This window comes from Salvelinus namaycush, chromosome 28 (genome assembly GCF_016432855.1).
Source record: "Salvelinus namaycush isolate Seneca chromosome 28, SaNama_1.0, whole genome shotgun sequence".
Classification (NCBI taxonomy): Eukaryota; Metazoa; Chordata; class Actinopteri; order Salmoniformes; family Salmonidae; genus Salvelinus; species Salvelinus namaycush.
The window spans coordinates 38,589,836-38,614,087 of record NC_052334.1 but is presented as its reverse complement, the minus strand read 5'-3'; the positions used below and the strand labels follow the sequence as shown (position 1 = coordinate 38,614,087).

General features: G+C 42.6%; 1 protein-coding gene across 1 annotated transcript in view; it reads left to right on the top strand.

The window, feature by feature from the left end:
- The window catches only part of luzp1 (leucine zipper protein 1), an 82,674-nt gene extending 67,988 nt beyond the window's left edge, over nucleotides 1–14,686 (top strand). The window contains exons 4-5 of the mRNA XM_038967018.1: nucleotides 12,276–12,556; nucleotides 12,791–14,686. Coding sequence (XP_038822946.1) covers nucleotides 12,276–12,515 — 240 coding nt within the window. The 3' untranslated portion in view covers nucleotides 12,516–12,556; nucleotides 12,791–14,686. The remainder of the gene's footprint in view (nucleotides 1–12,275; nucleotides 12,557–12,790) is intronic.
- Nucleotides 14,687–24,252: the final 9,566 nt, after the last annotated feature.

Below are 24,252 nucleotides of genomic sequence, written 5' to 3'. Positions count from 1 at the left end.
AGTCCAAATGTGTGATTTTTGGTTCCAACCGCCATGTCTTTGTGAGGCGCAGAGTAAGTGAACGGATGATCTCCGCATGTGTATTTCCCACCGTAAAATATGGAGGAGGTGTTATGGTGTGGGGATGCTTTGCTGGTGACATTGTCTGTGATTTATTTAGAATGCAAGGCACACTTAACCAGCATTGCTACCACAGCATTCTGCACCGATACGCCATCCCATCTGGTTTGGGCTTAGTGGGACTCTCATTTGTTTTTCAACAGGACAATGACCCAACACACCTCCAGGCTGTGTAAGGGCTATGCACGTTCTTATGCACGCCGCAACGCAGCCCTTAGCCGTGGTATATTTGCCATATATCACAAACCCCTGAGGTGCCTTATTGCTATTATAAACTGGTTACCAACGTAATTCGAGCAGTAAAATTAAATGTTTTGTCATACCCGTGGTATACGTTCTGATACACCACGGCTGTCAGCCAATCAGCATTCAGGGCTCGACCCACCCACTTTGTAATCGCTATTTGATTAGCATACCATTGTCAGGGCTGACCGAAGGGCTAAATGGCCTATAATAGTAAAATGCCTTTTCATGTAAAACGCAACGCATTACTGATGAGAGAGAAAATTACCTTGAAAAATAAACAATCACTTTGCGCATCCTCAGAACTCTAGGTTACATTTACAGTCCGCAACTGTAAACAATACTGTCCATGCCACATGACGTCTGAAGCACCAGTAGCTCAGTGCGCCATGCATAAATACAACATTCTAAAGTGTGTTGTTTTATTAAATTAAGCATTTCAAATGTCATGGTATATCCTTGTGTGTAACATGGACAATTCAATTTAGACAAATCTTTTTCATGGTTAAAATAGGCCTTTTAACGTCTGGTTGGATATGGGCATTTCCATCTAAAAGGACCCATAAGCGCCAACGTGAAGTTCATAGAAGCATGTGCATTTTGGGTGTCAAGTGAAAGAGTCCATTTTTTTTCAACCCTTTTCCATTCCAGAAATGTGGAGTAAGCAAATGTTTGTATTTTCTGGTTGAACAGATGGACAAGGGTCTACCAGATAAAGTCTTCAAAAGGTATTAGAAATGCATCAACATTTACCAACTAATATCAACCGTTATATTTGGATAATTTTTTTGCCTCCTGTAAGTTTAAGAAACATTGCCTTCAGCCTTGTAATTCTGTTACGAAAAACCCACGTATCTTTGAGATATTTTCAAATTTCTCTCCCTCATGAGGAATGAGGATAATAAAAGTTCACAGAAGTCAGAAATGAAGGTAGACCTACCAATTAGTTCGTGTTTTTACTGATGTCAAGTTTGTTTCCGAATTAAGTGACTAAAACTCATTCTGTTACCAAATCGGTAATGGAATTACCGACAAATCAGTAATGGAATTTCTGCAATTGAATTGGCTACAATGGGAAATCATAGTAGTCACAAACCATTACTATCCTACCTTCCACTGGCATACTGTTATGTTCAGCTCATTTTTTTTTCTCTTTCTTGTGAAAACAGTCTGGGCCCGGTTTCACGATAGCGATGGAATTTAGGCTTACGAGTGTTTTTAACAATGCATTTTTCCTACAACGGCCAACGATATTTCCTTAAACACCACGCAGAGAGAGCGGTCGCTAAGTGCGTCGTTGGCACACGTGTCGATACTAATAGGATCAAAAGAATGGATCAGCTTTCTCCATTCAAATCTTTCCTTAACATTATACATTATTATTTCACAATACTGATGATGGATGAGCACGTAGAGGATATTCCCACTTAAGGCTGCAAATATTGTGATGGCTTATTCTAATGCTTACCCAATAAAAATACACTAAATCACTGATTTGGCACATAATTGCACACATTAGGCTGCACATGAAATACACTGAGTGTACAAAACATTAGGACCACCTTCATAATATTGAGTTGAACCCCCTTTTGCCGTCAGAACAGCCTAAGTTCGTCGGGGCATGGACTCTACAAGGTGTCGGAAGCGTTCCACAGGGATGCTGGCCCATGTTGACTCCAAAGCTTTCCGTAGTTGTCAAGTTGGCTGAATGTCCTTTGGGTGGTGGACCAATCTTGATGCACACAGGAAACTGTTGAGCGTGAAAAACCCAGCAGCGTTGCAGTTCTTGACACACTCAAATCAGTGTGCCTGGCACCTACTACCATACCTTATTCAAAGGCACTCAAATCTTTTGTCTTTCCCATTCAGCTTCTGAATGGTACACACACACAATCCATGTCTCAACTGTCTCAAGGCTTAAATATCTTTCTTTAACCCTGTCTCGTCCCCTTCATCTACACTGATTGAAGTGGATTTAACATCAATAAAGGATCATAGCTTTCACCTTGATTCAACTAGTCAGTCTGTCATGGAAAGAGCAGGTGTTCCTAATGTTTTGTGCACTCAGTGTATATTGAGACATTATAGACAGTAGCTTACAAGTAGCAAAATAGAACTCCATATCGCTTGTTTGTATCAATTGCAAAAACATTGGCAACTTTGTAATTGTAGTCAACTTTGTTCTGAAGCTATGTCACCTCCACCTTACCTGACACCATAGACCCACTGCATACTGCCCCAATAGGATGCAATCACCATCGCACTGCACACTACTGTATCCCATCTGGACATGAGGATTACCTATGTAGGAATGCGGTTAATTGACTACAGCTCAGCCTTCAACATTAACCTCGGGACCCTGGGTCTGAACCCTGCCCTGTGCAACTGGGTCCTGGACTTCCTGACTGGCTGCCCCCAGGTGGTGAAGGTAGGCAACAACACCTCCACTACACTGATCCTCAACACAGGGGCCCCACAAGGGTGCGTGCTCAGCCCCCTCCTGTACTCCTTGTTTACCCATGACTGCTCCAACTCAATCACCCGCTCCAACTCAATCATCAAGTTTGCAGACGACACAACAGTGGCAGGCCTGATTTCCAACAACGACGAGACAGCCTACAGAGAGGAGGTGAGGGCCCAGGGGTAGTGGTGTCAGGAAAATAACCTCTCCCTCAACGTCAACAAAATGAAGGAGCTGATTGTGGACTTTGGGATACAGCAGAGGGAGCACGTGAAGGTGAAAAGCTTCAAGTTCTTCGACGTACACATCACTGACTAACTGAAATGGTCCACCCCCACAGATCGTGTGGTGAAGGCGCAACAGCGCCTCTTCAACCTCAGGAGGCTGAAGAAATTCTGCTTGGCCCCCCTAAAACCCTCAATATTTTACAGATGCACCATTGAGAGCATCCTGTCAGACTGTATCTACGCCTGGTACGGCAACTACACTGTCTGTAACCGCAAGGCTCCCCAGAGGGTGGTGCGGTCAGCCCAACGCATCACCAGGAGCACACTGCCTGCCTTTCAGGACATCTACAGTACCCAATGTCAAAGGAAGGCCAAGAAGGTCATCAAGGACCTCAGCCACCCAAGCCACGGCCTGTTCACCCCGCTATCATCCAGAAGGCGAGGTCAATACAGGTGCATCAAAGCTAGGACCGAGAGACTGAAAAACAGCTTCTATCTCAAGGCCATCAGACTGTTAAATAGCCATCACTAGCCGGCCTCCACCCAGTACCTTGCCCTGAACTTAGTCACTGGCACTAGCCGGCTACCACCCGGTTACTCATTCCTGCACCTTCGAGGATGCTGCCCTATGTACATAGACATGTAACACTGGTCACTTTAATAATGTTTACATAGTGTTTTACCCATTTAATATTTACAGTATATACATATTTATACTCCGGACTCCAAGATTGCACATCCAAATATTTCTATATTTTTTAATTCCATTCTTTTACTTTTAGATTTGTATGTATTGTTAGGTATTACTGCACTGTTGGAGCTAGGAACACAAGCATTTCGCTACAACATCGGCTAAATCTGTATGCGACCAATAAAATGTTATTTGGAATGCTGACCGGAGCCTGCATTTCAGCATATTTCCAGTTTCCCGGTTTCCGAGTTCTCTAGTCTTTTCAGGTTTTCACTCTCAAAATCACACTATAAAAAATTGGAAAAATATGCTTTGCAAAAACAAATTTCCACCTGATTGATAGGCTACAAATTACATGATACTTTTCTGCCAGGTAGGCCTACTTTGGAGTCAACATATAAGCAGGACGTTGTTTTGGGAAAGCCTTAGAATTGACGGCATGTGCACTGGCTACAACACACATGGGCACACACAAACAGGCGTAAAGTTGGAGGATATATGACTCACTGATGCATTCTTTTCATGAGTTTTGAGAAATTAGTTCAATTTATTTCAGCTCCCGAGTGGTGCAGCGGTCTAAGGCACTGCATCTCAGTGCAGGAGGCATCACTACAGTCCCTGGTTCGAATCCATGCTGTATCACATCCGGCCGTGATTGGGAGTAGAGGTCGACCGACTATTTGGAATGGCCGATTAATTAGGGCCGATTTCAAGTTTTCATAACAATCGGTAATCGGCATTTTGGACATCGATTATGGCCGATTACATTGCAGTCCACGAGGAGACTGCGTGGCAGGCTGACTACCTGTTATGCGAGTGCAGCAAGGAGCCAAGGTAAGTTGCTAAGTAGCATTAAACTTATCTTATAAAAAAAAAAATCAATCTTAACATAATCAGTAGTTAACTACACATGGTTGATGATATTACTAGTTTATCTAGCTTGTCCTGCGTTGCATATAATCTATGCGGTGCCTGTTAATTTATCATCGAATCACAGCCTACTTCGCCAAACAGGTGATGATTTATCAAGCGCATTCGTGAAAAAAGCACTGTCGTTGCACCTAACCATAAACATCAATGCCTTTATTAAAATCAATACACAGGTATATATTTTTAAACCTGCATATTTAGTTAATATTGCCTGCTAACATGAATTTATTTTAACTAGGGAAATTGTCACTTCTCTTGCGTTCTGTGCAAGCAGAGTCAGGGTATATGCAGCAGTTTGGGCTGCCTGGCTCATTGCGAACTGTGTGAAGACCATTTCTTCCTAACAAAGACCGTAATTAATTTGCCAGAATTGTACATTATTACGACATAACATTGAAGGTTGTGCAATGTAAAATCAATATTTAGACTTAGGGATGCCACCCGTTAGATAAAATACAGAACGGTTTCGTATTTCATTGAAAGAATAAATGTTTTGTTTTCAAAATGATAGTTTCCGGATTTGACCATATTAATGAACTAAGGCTCGTATTTCTGTGTGTTATTATATTATAATTAAGTTTATGATTTGATAGAGCAGTCTGACTGAGCAGTGGTAGGCAGCAGCAGGCTCGTAAGCATTCATTCAAACAGCACTTTCTTGCGTTTGCCAGCAGCTCTTTGCTATGCTTCAAGCATTGCGCTGTTTATGACTTCAAGCCTATCAACTCCCGAGATTAGGCTGGCAATACTAAAGTACCTATTAGAACATCCAATAGTCAAAGGTATATGAAATACAAATGGTATAGAGAGAAATAGTCCTATAATAACTACAACCTAAAACTTCTTACCTGAGAATTTTGAAGACTCATGTTAAAAGGAACCACCAGCTTTCATATGTTCTCATGTTCTGAGCAAGGAACTTAAACGTTAGCTTTGGCAAATATTGCACTTTTACTTTCTTCTCCAACACTTTGTTTTTGTATTATTTAAAACAAATTGAACATGTTTCATTATTTATTTGAGACTAAATTGATTTTATTGATGTGTTAAATTTAAGTTAAAATAAAAGTGTTCATCAGTATTGTTGTAATTGTCATTATTATACAGATTTAATCGGTATCGGCTTTTTTTGGTCCTCCGATAATCGGTATCGGCGTTGAAAAATCATAATTGGTCGACCTCTAATTGGGAGTCCCATAGCGCGGCGCACAATTTTGCCCAGTGTCATCCGGGTTTGGCCGGTGTAGGCCGTCATTGTAAATAAGAATTTGTTCTTAACTGACTTGCCTAGTTAAAGAAAGGTTAAATAAATATACTTTTAAAAAAAAAATTTTTTTTTAAATACTCTATCGCAGTCATTCGTCTGTGAGCTGCTCCACGGGACAACCAGTTGTTTGAGCTGCGCATGCTTGCTGCCCGACCGATAGTTCTGCTCAAACTAGGCTGTATGCGCCACACACATGGGGAATTGTACAGTATGTTGATAGGCTACTGCTGTTACGATTGACCCTTTTCTCCCTCCTCTCAATCAGGCCCAGCTGTCGTTTTTGTCTCTGGAGTGCCTCTGCTAAGGATTTCTGAGATTTTCACTGTAAAAAATAAATACATTTAAAAAGGGCTAAATCTTAGTGGCATTTCATTCTCCTTTTCACCTCATTTAACACCTGATTTACTAAACAAAAGGCACATCTCAATAGGTGGTCCAGGTATCCTCATGACATGGCACAAGTGGGGGGGTGGGACTGTTTTCTCTCTTTTGTTCTCTATTGCTCTGCTATTTTTTCCTCAAGCAAGGGTGAAGGCCAATTATTCCTTGAATGTCCTACTCGAAGTTTGCAGTTGTCTAAAAAAACTCAATTTTTGCTCAAAACATATATTTTTCCTTTAGTGTCTGTACTTTACTGTATTTATAATTGGGATATATCTTTTCAACAGGAAACGTTAACAAAATCACTGGAGGACATCTTGAAGCTAACAAAGGGGTATGGCACACACCCCCTCAATTAAAGCACTGTGTGTACCTACTTTGCTATTTGGAAAATATAGTCCAGAAATCACCAACTCTAGCTTTCTGGTGTGTCCACTTTGCATGAGAGTTCAGACACTCTTTTTCACTGACGCCGGGCCTAAAACTTCAAGCTTAGCATAGCAGTTCTCTGAGCCTGATTCCTGGTGCTGAAGTCAGCACAAAGAGAAAAGGGTGGGACAAAAAAGAGAGGGAGGATGAAAATGAAAAGACCTCAACAGGGAGGATTTTTTTATTTTTTTCAAGGACCCCTCTCCCCCCCCCCCTTGTAATTTTTTGTGCCAGAGCTTACCAACTGTGACCTGCCAACCGGTGTGCTATTCCTGACATAATTGAAGATGGGCATTGTTCAAAGGCACACCTCCGTGTAGCTGGCCTCCATTTGACTCCATTTCCCACAATGTAGTGCAGACAACTGGTGTCAGATATTTAGCTGCTTATTAAGCATGGCATGTAGTCTGGTCAATTATGTCTGAGAGAAGGCCGACTGTCTGACACGTTCACTTTTATTAAAACAGACACGAGAGACAAACTTGTTCACATTTACTGGTTGAATGTGAGTCAATCTGATATGTGAGATAAGCATGCATTCAATTTAAATAAAATGTCAATTCACATAGCTATAATGCTTTCTAGAAATGTGTTTATTTAGTTGTTTTTTTAGCCCATAGATGTTATTTTTTTGTCACTCAAATATCACATGAACACCCCTGCTCTAGCCAAAAGGACCTCATTATTCCTCTCCCCCTCTTGCAGTGGGGAGGCACATCTATAGGTTATACAGCTAAAGGTTATACAGGGCCTCAAATAGATAAGGTGAAAATGACAACTCCCCCCCCCCCCAATGCCCCCTCATCCCTATCAGCCATGTTCATATTTGTCTTCCATGGCGCATATCTTATGAAGGGGAAACAACAAACTTATTGATAAAGCTGTCATTGGAATGGTCTGTCTGGGCCGTTTTGTGTCTGCTTCATAGCTCATACTAGCTCAAGTTATGCTTCTTTAATACAAGCACTAAGCAGGCATGACTAGATCTATGGGTCATCACACAACAGTGATGCTTGTTGTGGTTGTAGCCTCTGAACTGTACATTTCTGGGTCCAGCTAATTATGAGGGGTCTGGTCAGGGCTCCCTCTTTAACAAAGCTGCAGAAGTGTCATTGTCTAATCTGTTGGTTGGCCGACGAGGCTCTGTTTGATATTGTGCAACGCAACTTACCCAGCTCCTCTCGCAGTCAAAACAAACACAGGGCTCCGATGCTAAGGTCACCAGCCCTCCACCAACCTTTTCATCTCCAGCCGAGCGAGACATTAAATAAATAACATGCCGGCAGCACGGCCCTTAGATCTATAATTGCCCCTCGTTAGCCGTCAGTAGGGGGGGGGGGGGGGGGGTCTTTCCTCTTATGGTTTCTATTGCTCCTTAAGCAAGGGGGGAGGCTGATGAAATCACATTTGACCATCAAACCAACTCCTTGAAGTTTGGGGTTGTCTAAAAAAAAAAGAAGCCACTATGTTGCTAAAAACATATATTTTTTTACCCTTTTAGTGAATGTACTTTACTGTATTTATACTTGGGATATCCCCTTTATAACAGGAACAGTTAAAGAATCGCTGGAGGACGCCTTTAATGAAATCAGCCTAACACCTAAAACCAGCCTAACACCCCCCAAAAAAGGCCCTTTCAGCTTCCCGTACCTCTATGGGCTCTCTGCCCTCATCCCTACCTGAATGAGTCCCATTCATTTAACTGAGAGAGAGAGAGAGCGAGCCCTCAGGGTCATTTAACTCAAGTCAATTCCAGCACGTGAACTTAACACGGTCCAGTTCATTAATCTTAGCCCCTCCATCCATCCTCTTTCCCATTACTCACATTAGCCCTCCCTGATAGGATGAACTCTTTCCATGCAACCGACTTGTGCCTGAAGTGCAAAACCAGCTGTGTGCTCCTGATGAACTACCTAATTTGTTGTGATTTTTTTTTTGTGTTCCAATCACTCATTGTTGCCTCTGCACCCCTCCCAAAGGGAATATTGTTCCAAATCAACAGTGCTTGTTTCCAAAATGCCTCTCTCTGTTAACTTCACCAAAGGCAGTCGTCCTCTCTTATTCCAGTTGTGTAGTTAGTATTCATTAGAAAAGGGCTTGAGGCATCATTGTAGTGTTTTTACAGTTACAATGAGCCATTGGTTGGGTGAAGGGCAATAGGATGGACAGGAATTGCGTTGTCAACTGTCATGGAGATGTGCATCTCAAGGTTAGGATATAGAAGGGAATTATAGTTGACCATCAAAACCACCATGGACATCTCTCTCATTTTGTCTATGCTAGGGCTGTCCCCGACTAAAAAATATATATATATATATATTGGTCGACCGAGAGTCGTCCTTGTTTTAAAAGTATTTTTCCATATATAGACAGACCCTATGTGTTTTTAATAAAATCAACTACATATGTACTGAGTTGTCTGATGCTTTAAGCACACTATTTGATTAAAGATGAAATAATTAATTACTCTTTGGAACAGTGTAAACAACACTAAATAAATTATAAGTAATACCAGTCTGTTCTGACAAAAAAAATTTAAAGCCTTTATTACAGCATAGCAAAGATTAAAAACAGCAGAATCTGTGAAATCGCTTTCTGACATTTTGCCGTTGCATAAGGCTTGGTGCTCACGGAATCAGTAGGCTATTAAACAAACACTCAAACAGTCAACAGAAGCAGGATCTGTCTTATTTCTGTAGATATATTTGGATGATTTATAAAGCCAGGCACATTTAACAGTTAGGCTATTGATTATAGACCTAATGAAGTTGCTTTCCTCTCCGAAAGTTTCTTAGACACGTAGGCTAAAGCAAGGGTTGTTTCCACGTCTCTGCTGCTGCTGCCATTGTTCTCAATCCCAATATGCTGGTTAACTTTGCTATTATGCACATAGCAACATAGGGAAAGGTGCCAATTCTACGGCGCACTGAAAAGTATGATTCAGGAGCGCGGACAGAGACCGTATCCAATGCGGGAGAAAACACATTTGTTATAAAATAATATTAGATGTATTAGTGTTGCACAATTATTTTTACTGAAATTGTATATGGTTATATTATGTATCACTTGTCTTAGAGTGATGGACTGTGCCATCCCCGTGGCCTGGATTAGTCCACTGAGACAGGCGCGAATCAGACCGGTGTCTTGCGACTGCTCGACTAAAGAAATCTCGGTCGACCAACAGCCTATCGACCAAACCATTGACTAAATAGAGTCAGCCCTGGTCTATACAACAGCTCTGCTGTCCCAGGGTGATGGTTCATTTTATAAGGTTTGCTATATCAATGAGTGTTTAACAACAATGCACAGTAGCTCTGCCTATCATGAGGCCTATGAGGCCTAGGCCTATCATTGATCAGCCATCGTTTTTGCGTCCATTTTTCTATCAGTTGTTTTTCTAGAAATTGATGTTGATCCAGACGTTTTAACCTCTGCCTGTTATGACCTCTGTCAGGCTAACCCCACATAATCAATAGCTACTGAAGATTATAAGGGTCTCTGTGTGGTTTTAATGGCCAGTGGGAAAATGGCGACTGACTGCATACAGCCTCACTAACTCTCCATTCTCACCTCCAAGTACAGCACAGAACGTCAGTGTTGTTTTTTGCAGCCCACTGTAAAACTAAGAAACCTCAGATGGTATGTGAATGGGCTGTGAACTTATGGTTGGCTGTGGACCATAGCTCGATCTGTCTGATTGCGATATGAAAACATCCTTTGTGTGAGTCAGTCAAACTCAGTGGCAGCGAGGTGAAATGCGTGGCCCATGCTGTCATTCTGGTTGGTTTTTGCCCGACTTGACCTAAAAAGCCTGGAAAAACAATCTGCGCTGGAGTTAAACTTGGACGATTCCACGGAGGAGAGCTGGTTGGTGGTTTAAACATCAGACGAGATCCCAATGGCCTGTAAGAAAAGTGATTGAGAAATGGGTTCCACAAGGTATGTTAGAGCTATTAAAGTCTTCCCTGGACAAAGACCTCAAAACATACATTTTAATAAGCGGATTGAATTAAGGCTTCTCTGAAATGTATTACCTTGGGTGTAATGAGCATTGTCTGCTTGGAGACTAGCTTTGGCACACTTCGCTTCTAACATGGAACGTTAAGTGATGTACTTCTGAAACGCAACCAAAATTAGACAGCTTTCATGTCAAAGCAATGGCTTGTTTTGCAAGGCATGTAATGCATGTAACACTCCATTTGTGTTGTCCTTGAGGTAAACTGTGTAGTTGGCCATGATTCTGTGCTGTAATATAAGCCAAAACGTTTTCATGACTTCTGCCTGAAGGGGTGTTTTCAGAACTGAGTGATTTTCTGAGGCTTTATCAAAAGTCTGTTGTCTTAACTCAAGAAATACACCCCACCCAAACTTTTTCACTTTATCTCAAAACAAAAAGTGGGGCCAGATTTGATATCTAGTTTTTTTTTTTGTTACAAAAAAAGATATATCAGCCCCCAATCATAAGGTATTTGAGTGAAGCGGGAACAAAGCAGGTTTGTGATGAGGGCCTCAGCACTTGGCGTTCCCAGTACATTTCCTCTGCTCATGTGGCAGATCAAATTGCCTAACCAACATTTATAACGTTCCGACATTCCACAAGCAGAAATATTTTCTGAAATTAAAATTTAGTTATGGGAAAATGTCCCTAGTAGCTTCTGGGGTTTTTGCACTCATTGCCTTATTTAAGCCACTCAGCTGAAATACTTAAATAACCTATATTTGTAGGCCCATCCAACCCGGAATCTTTTTAATAATCTTTTTCTAGAATAAGGAGTCATCTCCACTATCCACAGGAAAATGTCAAGAGTTGCAGCTTCAATGGCTCAGAAAATAATCCTGTGGTTTGGTGTTGAAAACAATTCCCCAAAAAAGAACATGACCATTGTACATTTGGTGTTCATGAAGCATAATTTACATATGGTTACACTCAAAACACAGCATAACCCAACTCTTCAGCGGTAATGCTGTAGTCAATGCAGAATGTGCTCTGGTCATTTCTTCCCTTTGGGATGAATAGAACAGGAAGTTGCCATCTTGGATCTGCCCTGCCCGTTTGGCAGCCCCTTGCATTGTAACAGGCTTCTTGTCTGCCTGCCCGTCATCCCCAGGAGACGCAGAGCGGCCATTAAGGGCAATTAGCAACGTTCTGCTGCGGTAGGCAGGATGGGATTCCAGCGGCCTGTCATTAATTACAGTACTACAGCCTTTTTAAAACTGAAATCATAGGCCTTTGCTTTCAGACGTTTACTAACTGCACTGTCATCTCTCACTTTCCTAGAACAAGGTCATTGAGGTTGCGTGAAGGTATGCAAGCAAGTTTTATAGGGTGCTCATTTGCTAGTCGAGACCCATATAAATTATAAATTCCTCACGGGGGTGTCTTGTTTTCGGTCTAAGTTTTTTTTTTTTCTCCCTCTGTTTTGTGGCAAAATCCACAGTCGCAGCGGCTTGCCAAGGTTTCACTTCTCACAGACCGTTGAGTTAATGACCTATAAGTGTTTGTTGTTTCTGTTTCACTGCGACTAGGCTGCTGACAACACTAACCCCAGCTCTTGGTCACGGAGGACGAGGGCGGCGCCCGGTGACCTGGGTACCTACGAGAGGGAGAGAGTGAGGAGCTCCAGGCCTGACCTAGGGGCCAGCAGAGGAACGGGAACCACGGCTTCCAGACCAGAGCTGTGGTCCAGTAGGGGTCAGGCTGGCCATGCGGAGAGGATGACCGGGCGCGGCAATCGACCATGGAGCAACCGTCAGACCGACAACTAAACCGGCCAACCGTCTTAGTAGCTCCGCTTCATAATGTCCAGGTAGGATATTACATTTGACTTTTTTGACTATTACAACTACTGTATTTTTATGGTGGGAATCTTTTTAGAACTCCGTCAGAGGATAAAAATGTGACTCCAGACTGAGCCACTAGTGACTGCTTGACTGCACTTCTTACTTTAATCAAAGGAAGTGTAAGTTTTACTCCTACTCGAATGACGCCGCCCAGCCCTCTCTTAGTATACGACTTGTGCACTCTTTTTTTTCCCCCCCAGAGCTCTCCATGCCCCCAAACTGCCTGGAGCCCGTCAACAAGGAGAAATGTACTGTATCAAGCATATCTAAATTCCCGAGCAACAGCAGTCGCAGCCATACAGAAGAATAAACAAATCTCAAGTCCCTGTCCAGCACCTACCCATGCCTCTCGGAGTGCAAAAACAAGATGGCCGCCCTCTGAAACCTTCAACCACACCCTTCCATTTGCACAGACACAACATCAGTTGTATTATAATATGCCCTTATACAGTATCGCTCTGGTGTGGACCTCACCACCAGTGAATGTATCCTCTTCTGCATCTTCTCCTACCAGATGTATTATAATGTATTCCTCAGACTCGACAAGGGAGAGATGATCACTTGGGTGACTGGGCCTAGAGGTGTGTGTGGGGGGGGGGGGGAGGAGAGACACAGGAAGGAAGGATTTGTTGTCTTTTGGAGTGGACCGTTACAAGACCTCACTTTGGAACTTCCCAGCGGAGCTCCTAAGCTGCACAAAGGATGTACCCATGTGACCAGAAACGGGGAGTGAATTACTTGGATTAAAAATAAATCTACTCTGATCTTTGACTTATTCAAACTTAATTTGGTGAGCGCGTTAGCCATGCATTTGCTTTATACCGACAACTAGAGAACGACCAATATGGGTTTAAGGGCGGGCCTATACTGATACTGATTTTTGGAGGTCAAGGAGGCCGATGGCCAATATTTTATGCCGATAATGAATATAATAGAATTTTAGCATTTTGATAAATTCCCAGAGACAGCCATAAATCAATTATACAATCAATTTAACTTTTTTTTTTTAAGAATCTATCTACATAACATAATGGTAATCGTTGATTTGAATGCTTAATTTCTTGATAAACTGGGTAAATCAAGATGGCATAGGCTTGCCTTCTTAGAATACAGGTAAAATCATACCCAATAAGACTGCATGCATTCAGGTTTTGAACTCGTTTGGGCTCATTTCAATGATCTATGGGTCTACAGATGACAATCTGTTTCCCTTCCATTTGGGACCATGTTAGCCTCAGGGTTGGGGAGTAACTGATTACATGTACCATGTACTTTTGAAAAACTTGATGATTACTTTTAAATTCAGCAATTATGTTTGTGGGGAAAAACATAGTGTGATACCTTTCTGTTTTTTCAATGACATTCAATGAATCATTGAAAAAAGGTGCAAGTGTAAAGTTTGTTCCACTTGAGGGAGTCTGACCAGAAGTCAGAGACCACTATGATGACACACCAAATGTGTTTGATGGATCCTTTTTGTCTTCTTCGAATGCTTCTTAAGAGGAAAGTAATCCAAAAGTAACTGAAAGTCATCCTATTATGTTACTGATTACAATTTTGGACAGGTAACATATTCCATTTAGAAAGTAGTCTACCAAACCCTGTTAGGCCTAGTGATCAACAAAATGTTAAAAGTAGCCTATTGTCTTCTTTTATAAAGACGTGCGCTGTCTCTTTAAAGGTGCTACACATAGGATTCTTCTGAATTGTTGCATTGTAATTACAGAAAATTTTCATAATATTATGGAACGAAAGTGTTTCACAGTATTACTTATCCGCCAGTGTTGTGATTGGCTGTGATATTCGCCTAGTGATTTCTCCCGCCAGAGCGGCATCTGTTGTCAAAATGGGAAAGCTGTTTTGACTTTGGCTGTGTTATCTAGTGGAAAAGGGGTCAATCGGCCAATGTAGAAGTCGCTCGGTCATTTACCGGTTGTTAAAATTCTACACTGTTCGCTCAATTTCAGTTTGTGAGAAAACAAGCACTTAACAGTGTAGGGCAGTGGTCACCAACCTTTTCTGAGTCGAGATCACTTTGAGTAAAAATGCAAGCCGAGATCTACCGCTCTTTTTTTTTTAACGTGACTTAAAAAACGTAAGCCTATGCAACATTAACCAGTTAAAAATGGTTATGTAGCAATGAGGTTTGTGCAGTAGGCTATAGGCCCAATGCATTATCACTGCATATTGACTATGCTTGAATTGCCGTGCCAATGTTCTTCTCATTTTGAAATTATAGATATATGATCACACTGGTAATAGATCATTTGTCGTATTACTTGAGAGGCTGAGTGAGCATACTTTTTTTTTACTGGACTGATTGCCTGCATCTATTGGTCAGTCTGAGGAGGGAGCGAGCAGCGGTGAGGTTGAACCTCACCCGACTCACCGTCCCTTCGCTCTCCCTCCCTCTGCTGTGAAAATGGGACACAGTCTTCCATCTGAGGGCGAAACTCAAGTCTCACTGCAGTATTTCTGCTTCATGCACTATTTCATGTTACTCCTATGACCAGAGAAAGGGAAATATTCCTTGATATTAAAAAAGACAAGCCACTAATAATAACAACGCAAGCTTTGCTATACTCATTTATTGCAGCAGCAGTGCTGGTTGTAGCATGAGTGGAAGTAGGGAGAATGGGCATTTTATGGCTTATAAAAGTGTTGAACAGAGTATTGACAGTGCTGAATAGCAACTTAAACGTGAAATTACTCATAAAAACAGAAACTCTTTGATGTATTTGTTGAGTCTCTCTAGTCCATGGTTTGAAATGTTTTTTGAACTCTCACAGTATCAACTTTGCTTCTTTTTACAGTCTATTGCTCGAGGAAATAGTGCAGTGATCTGAGCTATCTGATTGGACATCGGTAGGCCTATAGGTGCACTTGAATTGCTTTCTGGGCCTGCCAGGTAGGTCGGAGTTCTACTTTCAGACACGTGGTTCAAAATAGGATAAATTTGCCTTCCCATCGCTAGGGCTGCTGAATCAGGTAAACTTACCGTCAACAGCGAGAAACCAATAAAAAAAAAAAAATAGGAACGCAAGGCTTTATCATTGTTTTTTCCCAGAAATGTTTGGTGATTGACTAGAAATGCTTGGAGATCAACCAGTCGCTCGCAATCGACCGGTTGGTGACCACTGGTGTAGGGAATCATTGTACCATCTAAATCGCTGTGAAATATCTTTTCAAAAACAAAAAATATATTTTTACCAGCTGTTTGAAGCTGGTGGACGAAAACCAAAAGTTAAAGGTGTGAGAAGTAAAGTGTGAGCCTCCGCCTTGTTACGGGGAAATGGGATGCTGGGGAGGGGGAGATTTGTTTTGAATGCAGCCTAGTGCTGTTACAATTCACCTAGCTTCCACATGGGAGAAATTCGAGGTGTAGCACCTTTTTTAAGAGAAAATACACCACTCGGGACTCATGTAGCCAGGCAGTTCGAGAGAAGAAACCACTGGCCACTCATGTAGTCATTTAGCAGTGAATTATTAACACCATTTTTGGTGACAACCAGCTTTGAAATGAGCATGTTTTGCTTTATGGTAGCTACCACAAGTAAAGTTCTAGGGTAGTGAACTGACGTTAGCAAAGTTGTCTTTATGAACGCTAGCTATTGGTATGTTGCTTTGTAAAGTGCTGCAGTCTGTATGGACATTGTTTTGCCTAACAGTAAATTAACACTTTAAACATTTCTACATTCCATGTGGCATTATTCAAGTGTGCTAAATTTATATGCAGCATGAGTGGGTAGCTAGCAACCATCCCAGAGGTTCCTTGAGGACAGGCTAACTAGCAATGAGCGGTGCCGGCTTGCAGGAGTTTCACACGAGAGGCAAGTGCGCTGAGGCTTTAAAGGGGAAATCGGCTGCGCCGATAGAATAGGAAAGGCTAATATCGGCACAAAATATTGTCCCGACCGACTATTGGTCGTTCTTTTTCCGACAACCATAGCATTTTTGCAGGGTATTATTTTGCACATTGTACACACACACACACACCTAAAGCCATTTTTAACCCACAAAACATGACTATCGTCCCAGAGAATGCATAATGTCGGCCTAAAAGAGGATTGAATGTAGGGCTTTGCGGAAGTTTGCATGTTTCTACGTAATGTATAAGAGGAGCATTTTGAAGTTATGTGCCTCCAGTGTCCCTGCATGCCCTCTGCTTTAAGAACAACAAAGATAAGGACCCTGTCATAGATGCACATTCTTATTTACTTATAGGCTGCATACAACATATCTCCTTCAACACCAGTACCTAAGCATTACGGAAGATGATAGCCAAGGACTTTGATCAAACCTTCAAATTGTGCTTCATTTTGTTTCTCAGTCATTCACTCCCTGTTGCTCACCATCGTCACACCCCCCCCCCCCCCCCCCCCAACTGGAATTGTGGAATAGAGCGGATGGTCTGTTGGGACAAATGGCAGAAAAGAAGGTCCACCCCTTTTGTCTGCACTCGATGAATGATTGAATGCACATATTTTAGCTTGGGGGGGGGGCATATACTGAATATTAGTCATCTGAGGACTGCTATTCCTAGGGTGCTTTGCTTCAGCACACCTTCCTCCCTGGACTGGACACAGAATGCAGGCTCCGACTGGAACTGCTGACCTGGATCGAGCTGTAAACTCTGCAGCGCTGCTGTGAACAGCCAATCAGGCACAGGAAGCAAGGCATTGGGCTCGTGTTGTCCAATCACCACAAGGAACAATCAGTCCAAATGTACGCGACTGGGTTCGCAGTGCGAATCGTCTCAACTCAACTTGTTTTTTTTTTTTCTATAGAAATGTATTTTGTTTTAATATTGAAACTGGACTTTTTGTTGTTGGATAAGGGAGGGTTTGGTGTCACTCTGGCTAGAAATCATGGGGGTGCCATAGAAACACCACCAGTCTAGTTTTGAGGTCTGATTCACACTACAATACTCATACAGGCAATACTCTGTGAACTCTAAACTCCTAACTACAAACTCTGGTAGGAGGGTTACCATATCGCTTCAGGAATGGCAGCTGAACCTGAGAATGGCCTTTGCTTGTTGGCTTGGCTGTCATTGTAAAGCAAAAGAGCAAATGAATCTCCCCCTCAGATCCTATTGGAGAGTCACTGTATTATTATGCAATGACTAGGACGTTGGATCCGGAATGGGGTAATACAGGTGGTAATACGGTTCGTATCCTTCCACGGCCAGCTTGTTCACTAGTTCTCTTAGAGGTCTCGCCTGTCAGATCTCAAGTATACTATGCGGGATTGACCAGAGAGGTAGAAGTTTCCCCATGATACTGGTCAGTTGTTGTAATTTAGCCTTACCTGTATAGTACCAGGCAACCAGCATTTTCACTGTAGCTTTCATATTTATTAATTATTTACTACAAAATGCATATACCTATTTTTCATTGTGACCTTTGCAGTTTGGTGATGGGGACCTATCATTTACAGGCCTTTAGATTTCATAGCGTATTGAGAATGGGAAATGGAAGAAGTCATCACACAGAATACAAAAATAATGACCACCAACCCTGAAATCACCACCTTGTATTCCCCTAACCCTGTGGAAATTGGAGGTGCAATTCCCCTCCTGCTAGCTAGCAATGTACTTGTTTACCTTTTTTAAATAATTATTCCTCCACTTACTGTCAATGCTGTGTGTGTGATAATCCTGCTCTAGAGTTATGAGAGAGAGAGAGAGAGTTTTAGTCAAGGTTTGTCTACTGGTTATTGTGTGGACAAGTATAATGAATGCTCATTACACATTTGCAAAGATTTTTACATTTGGAGAGAATATTTCATAGAAGAACATTTTCCAGAAAATACCAAGACCCTCCAATCTTTTGAATTGAATAGTTTTGTTTTGGGACTCATAAACAAATGTTCGCTGCCCAAAATGTTCTGCCCTTTCGATTCGCCTGTTAGAAGGGCTCCGGCTCAGCTCAGCATCATAAAGCATTAGTGTTGCCATGTGGCCCCTTACACGGCTTCTGGCCCGTCTGCGAACATGTGTTTAGTGCAAACGCACACCGCTTGATGCTGTTCAGAAGCCCTGGGCTGATGTGCCAAGGGCTACGTGATGACTTGGCCCCGCGACCAGTCCTCCTCGGTTACCAGCATGACGACTGCCAGCCGGCCACTCATTCCAAATCTGTATTTCCGACCTTGTCACTTCTGTCCTGCACAGTGGTTCTGAGAAGGGAAGAGTACAGTGGTTCCAGTTTCCCCCCTTTCTCTCCTCCTTCCCCTACCTCAAGAATGCCTCGATTCTTAATGCCCGTGATAAGCATTGCTAGTTCTGAGAGCTGTTTTACAGGCTGCCAAAGCTTGCCGGCAGACACTGATATACAGCTCCCGGGTAACCGATAGTTCGGAGGTCAAGGCTGGAGCTAATCGCGTCTTTCCCTTCGACTTTGGAGGGTTATAAATACTGGGGGGAAATCGAGACGATTTGGCAGCGGCCAGCACTAGCCCGAGACAGAGGCAGTCGATGGGTGTCCAGTCAAAACTGGCCCGCTCTGATGTGCCAAAATCCACATGCTAGTGGTTGTTGTCTATCATAGCCAAGGGATTTATGTATAATGCTCATATTAAAGTGTCTGTGCAGACTCTCGATGTGAATCACTCACTGGGGATATTTTGATTAGTAGGTAAATTAGCTAGTGAGCTTGAGCTCCTTTTTAAGAGGGTATGGATTTCGGAGGTCCGTGTCAAAGTTGAGCCCAGGCACGTGCACATCAACGGTCATTCCCATAGACGTACGTCGCCATGGGTCGGGTATCATCATATCATTGATCCTATGATGCAAGGCCAGCACCTCTTCCCCCACCATACAGTCTCCCCTGCCCCCCTACACTCCGAGGGGAGTCGGGGGGGTCCCAGGATGACAGCAGCTGTCGGAAACCATAGGTTTTATGTGCTCTCCAAGGGTCGTCCCGGAGATGGGCTTCAAAGAAAGACGTTTTTTAAAGGGCAAGGCTGAAACTCCATCCCCCCCAGCAGCAATGCACGTCCACTTCTCCCCTACATGGCCCCTGTGTACATGAACACTTCACCGTAACGTTACCATAACTTCCACTGCTAAATGGCCTCGCTATGCACATCTAAGGGTTAGCAAGAGGAGTGGATGTGCGTTGAGGAGCTCTGATTTGGGGAAGAGGCAGGGGATGAGGATGTGTCATCAGCACCCCTTACCACAGAACGTCCTCAAGTGTAAACTGGGTATTAACGAATGTTGTTTTGGAGTCTTTCGAGAGTCCACACGCAGCTGGAATTCAAAATAAGGTATTGCAGGATTTCAAAAAGGGCAATGGTTCTGAAGAGCCAACCAAATGTCTCTGTTTGGGTATTGTAAGTATCACAGATATTTTGTCTGCTCAGATTACTGCTGTATGGAGATTGTCAGATTAGGTATGATAGGAGAAAGTCGGAGAAATACGAGGTTTAGACAGAAAGAACCTCCACCATTTTGAGGTGAGAACAGAACGGTTAACACTCCTCATTCTGTAACTTCTGGTGTATAAACATCTGTTATTTACACGTCATTGTTTTTTCCTCTCTTACAAAGTAGCGGAGAATGTACTTAACGGAGGGAGGCCAGAGACCGGAAATGGCTCTTTGGAATGAGTTTGCATTGGTCCTCAAAGGCCTCCTTTGTAAGTGGAGGGTTCATGGTGTCAATGGACTTCAGAAACGGTAATCTGCACTTAACCAGCACTTAACTAAAGACCCTACATAAGTAAGCCCCCTTTTGTCAAAAGTCACTTTTGCGCATGTCCCTGACAATTTTATTCCACTCTTTGTGATTATTTTTCTTTGCTGAATGTATATTGTGTGTGTGTGTGTGTGTGTGTGTGTGTGTGTGTGTGTGTGATTTTTTTTTTTTTTTTGCACCGGCCAGATTGAAATTGAAAAAGTTGCTTGGAGCAACAGCTCGTCCGATAGCATGAGGAGTTGTGGACTGTTATTGTACAAATTATAATGAAGTCCTTCATTTTTTTTTTTAAACAATTGTGATGATTTCGTGAGGCATGGCACTCGATCACATCCGTGTCTTTGCCTTCTAACATTGTGCCAAAATCATTCCACAGTGTTTCCATTTCACAGTCCGTGAGACAGCGCCAGTGTTTTCCAAGATGGATACCCTGTCTCTTCGACTATTTGTGCTGAAATAAGGGGAAATATTCAATTTGAGGGTTTTTCTTTTGTTTTCCGCCCATGTATTTTGTGTCAGTTTTGTAAAACAAAAGATGTCTTATTTTGGAAGCTGTATCGGATAGATTTTATTTAAGAAAATCTTGTAATTTTGTAAAGTGGGCCTTATTGAAATATATTTAGTATTTGTCCTCTTTGATTGTAAGGATGTAATTTTTGCTAGATACTGTATGCATCTTTCTCATTAATGCATTCCTGGAGAGTACTTTCCTCTTTTTGTTTTAGTGCGAGAGATGTCTCATGACCTTGAGCTATGAGATGGCAAGAGGAGAGAGACTTGTCAGAAGCCAGCCTTGTGTCATAGTCATTGAAGAATGAGAGTAATGTACATTTTATCAGGAGTGGGTCTGCTAGGAGTCAACAGTCTTAAGTCATTTGCCATGTGGCGTCCTGTTTTATTAGCGGTTCAGGAATCAGTCAGTCAGTCCAGGTTTTTTGCTACTCTGCCCCCCCCCCCCTCATAAATTCAGGGTTTGTTCATCTTGTGTGCTGTTTGCAAATGCTGCCAAAGAAAAAGATGTTCAGGCCTCAAGACACACACACACACACACACGCACACACTTATAAAGAACTGGATATTCTCCAACACACACCCACTCACACTCCCACACACACAGGGGAATTTTGGCCTGTACAATCAACTAGGGGAGTTGGAAGTCATGTTTTTATATTGCAGTGTGTTTATAAATGGATAGAAATGCTTCTTAAATGGGGGAGGGAACTGACAGATGTAACGAAGAGAGAAATGTATGTTATGAAATCAGATCAAAAAGGTTATTATGGGTGTCGCTGCGCCAAGCTTTTCTGTGTCAGTAATACACAGCAAACTGTGCGGGATGCTTTTCTGTCCTAGAGTAATAATACATTTGTGCATGTTTAACCTTCCCGCACTCTGCATGTAGGTCTCTCAAAGCTGCCAACTGTACAGCGGACTATGTATTCCAATCAAATAAAAAAGCAACTTGTTTGTAACCATGTTTTTGTGTCCGTGTCGACTATACTTTGCACCTGTACTGTGTATGCCTCTGTGTTACGGGAAAGTGTAAAAGTCCACTCAAGTGTTTAGGTCTTTGTTTAAAGGCCTCTGCATGCTTGGATTTGACAGCGCCAGTCCCTAGCACGTGTGAGTGCACTGCACGCGAGTGTGTTTGGGTGAGAGCAACAATTCCATTGCTTTTATATCACCTGCAATTGAGACTTGGCGAAAGAGAGGCTTTTGACAACGTGCAAGATAAGCAAACTAGCAGACAAATACATCAGGTGAGAGGTGGAAACCACAAACCCTTGTGGAATGCCCAGTCAGCACACTCACCTTGCTATTAAACAGCACTGCCTGGCTGTGCGAAGGCTAGGATTGTTCCCCGACAGTCTTGCATCAGGGTTATAGTGGTGCTGGTGGCTTGGATCAGTAACGTCAGCTGCAAACTTGATGGGTTGGCCTAGTTCAGACTAATGGGTAGCACTTTATCTTAATAGTCTGTAGCGCATCTACAGATGGACTATCAGTAATATTTCAACTATCTACTCACCTTTAATCGTGTCCTAACCATTAACTTAACCCTAACCTTAACAAGCAGTTGCTTATCAACAAATTTGATAGTCCATCTGTAGATGCTCATACTATTTGGACTATCCAAATGAGTGCATTTGACACAAGTTGTGATAGCATGGATATTTATGAGTTTGTCTGCACAAAAATGTTTTCATTTCATTGAAACGCCATATGAAGTGTTGACGGTAAATGCAGTCTTCGCGAACGAGGGAACATTGCCTTTAAATTTCAATCGCGCTGTAGCGTGGATCTTTAGTGCTACGGACTGAATCTAGCCCTAAATCAAGGCCCGTATCCGCAAAATATCTGAGTAGGATTGCTGATCAGGATCAGGACCCCACCAGTCGATATAATCGTATCAATTATGATCTGAAAGGCCAACCTGATCCTAGATCATCACTCCTACGCTTTATGGATATGGACCCAGGGGTTAAAAGGTCTCATTCAAGGTCATAATTTGTCTAAAGGTCATGTCCTAGGGAGGGACTTGTGAATTTCTGAGCAGGTTTTCCTGAGTATTCTAGTATGTGTGAAGTCAAGCATGCAAATAAATCACTCTATGCAAAATGGTAATTATGTAAGTTGGTACAGAGAAAGAAAACTCCACTTCAACCACCAAATTTTGAATATGAAAACCTTAGCAGTTTAATTTAGTAAATATTGCTAAATTGTTAAAACAGGTTATGTTATGCGGATGTGACTGCAGGTGTTTCAAGTGGTTCCAGAACTAAAATGAACATAAGCTTACATGACTCTTGCAACATGTTAGTACCTGCCTTTTGGCATCTACTGCAATGTGATCTAAGGCTTTTCCATAAATTCTATCATCCTGACTTGGGTTTGAGTATCAATAGTGTAGGCCACGTGTCACACTCATTCCACGGAGGGCCGAATGTCTGCGGGTTTTCACTCCGATGTACTTGGAGGAATTACGGTCACTGAATTAGCAAGGAACCACCCTCACATGGTTGTCGAGGTCTTAATTCAAATGAAAAAACTAGGCCTCCCATGGAATGAGTTTGATACCTCTAGCTGATTCTTGGAACTGTCACGTGACAAGAGTCTTGGGTACATTTCCACCCTACCTGTGGCATCTGTACAGGCTGCTGTGTGAGTCACATGGCTGTTGGAGATTTGTTCAGACACGCCGAAGGCAGCCTCCTTCAAAGCTTTGTCTAACATATCTCGCAAGCAGGGAGACACACACCTGCCCATAGGAGAGGAAAGTTCCGAACTGCAATGGAAACTTGTGTGTGTGTATAGATAATACAAAGCCCACCAGCCACCCTGAGCCCCATGGTAAACCACACATGGAAATAACCCAGTGCCAACCTTGAGAGCTATTTCAATACATTTCCAACCAAAGTTACCATAGTTAAGTCAAACCTCTGTGGTCCACAGTTCTATGCACAGGGAAAATCCCTCTAATATAGGGGTATTGGCACTGAGCTATGTTCCCAAACTTCCCAGTGCAATTTTTCCATTGGTCCATCAGACCCCTACAATGGCGTAAGCTGCCAAAGCCTGTCGCAGCCACCACACGCATACACGCTCCAGGGAGCAGGCCAATGGTCAGGAAGATGACAGGGAGTCAGCACTACATAAAACACAGAAGGCCACGCAGGTCAGAGATGTGTGGCTAGTGGGGAGTCCCAATGATCTCTCCTTCCTCCCAAAGTCTGCACTTGTTCACATCCCTATATTGATTTTAAAAGGAAATTACTGGTATAATAAATATGGCAGAAACTCCCACTAGCCCATGCCTCCCAATCCAATGCTTTTAGATTTGTGGGTAGTGAACGAGTGTACACTTCAGGAGAAATGAGAGCTTGTGATGCACACTGTGTGTAGACACTGGTCAGGAAGCTAGTCTCCTCCACTCATAACCACCTGGATTGTGTTAACTAG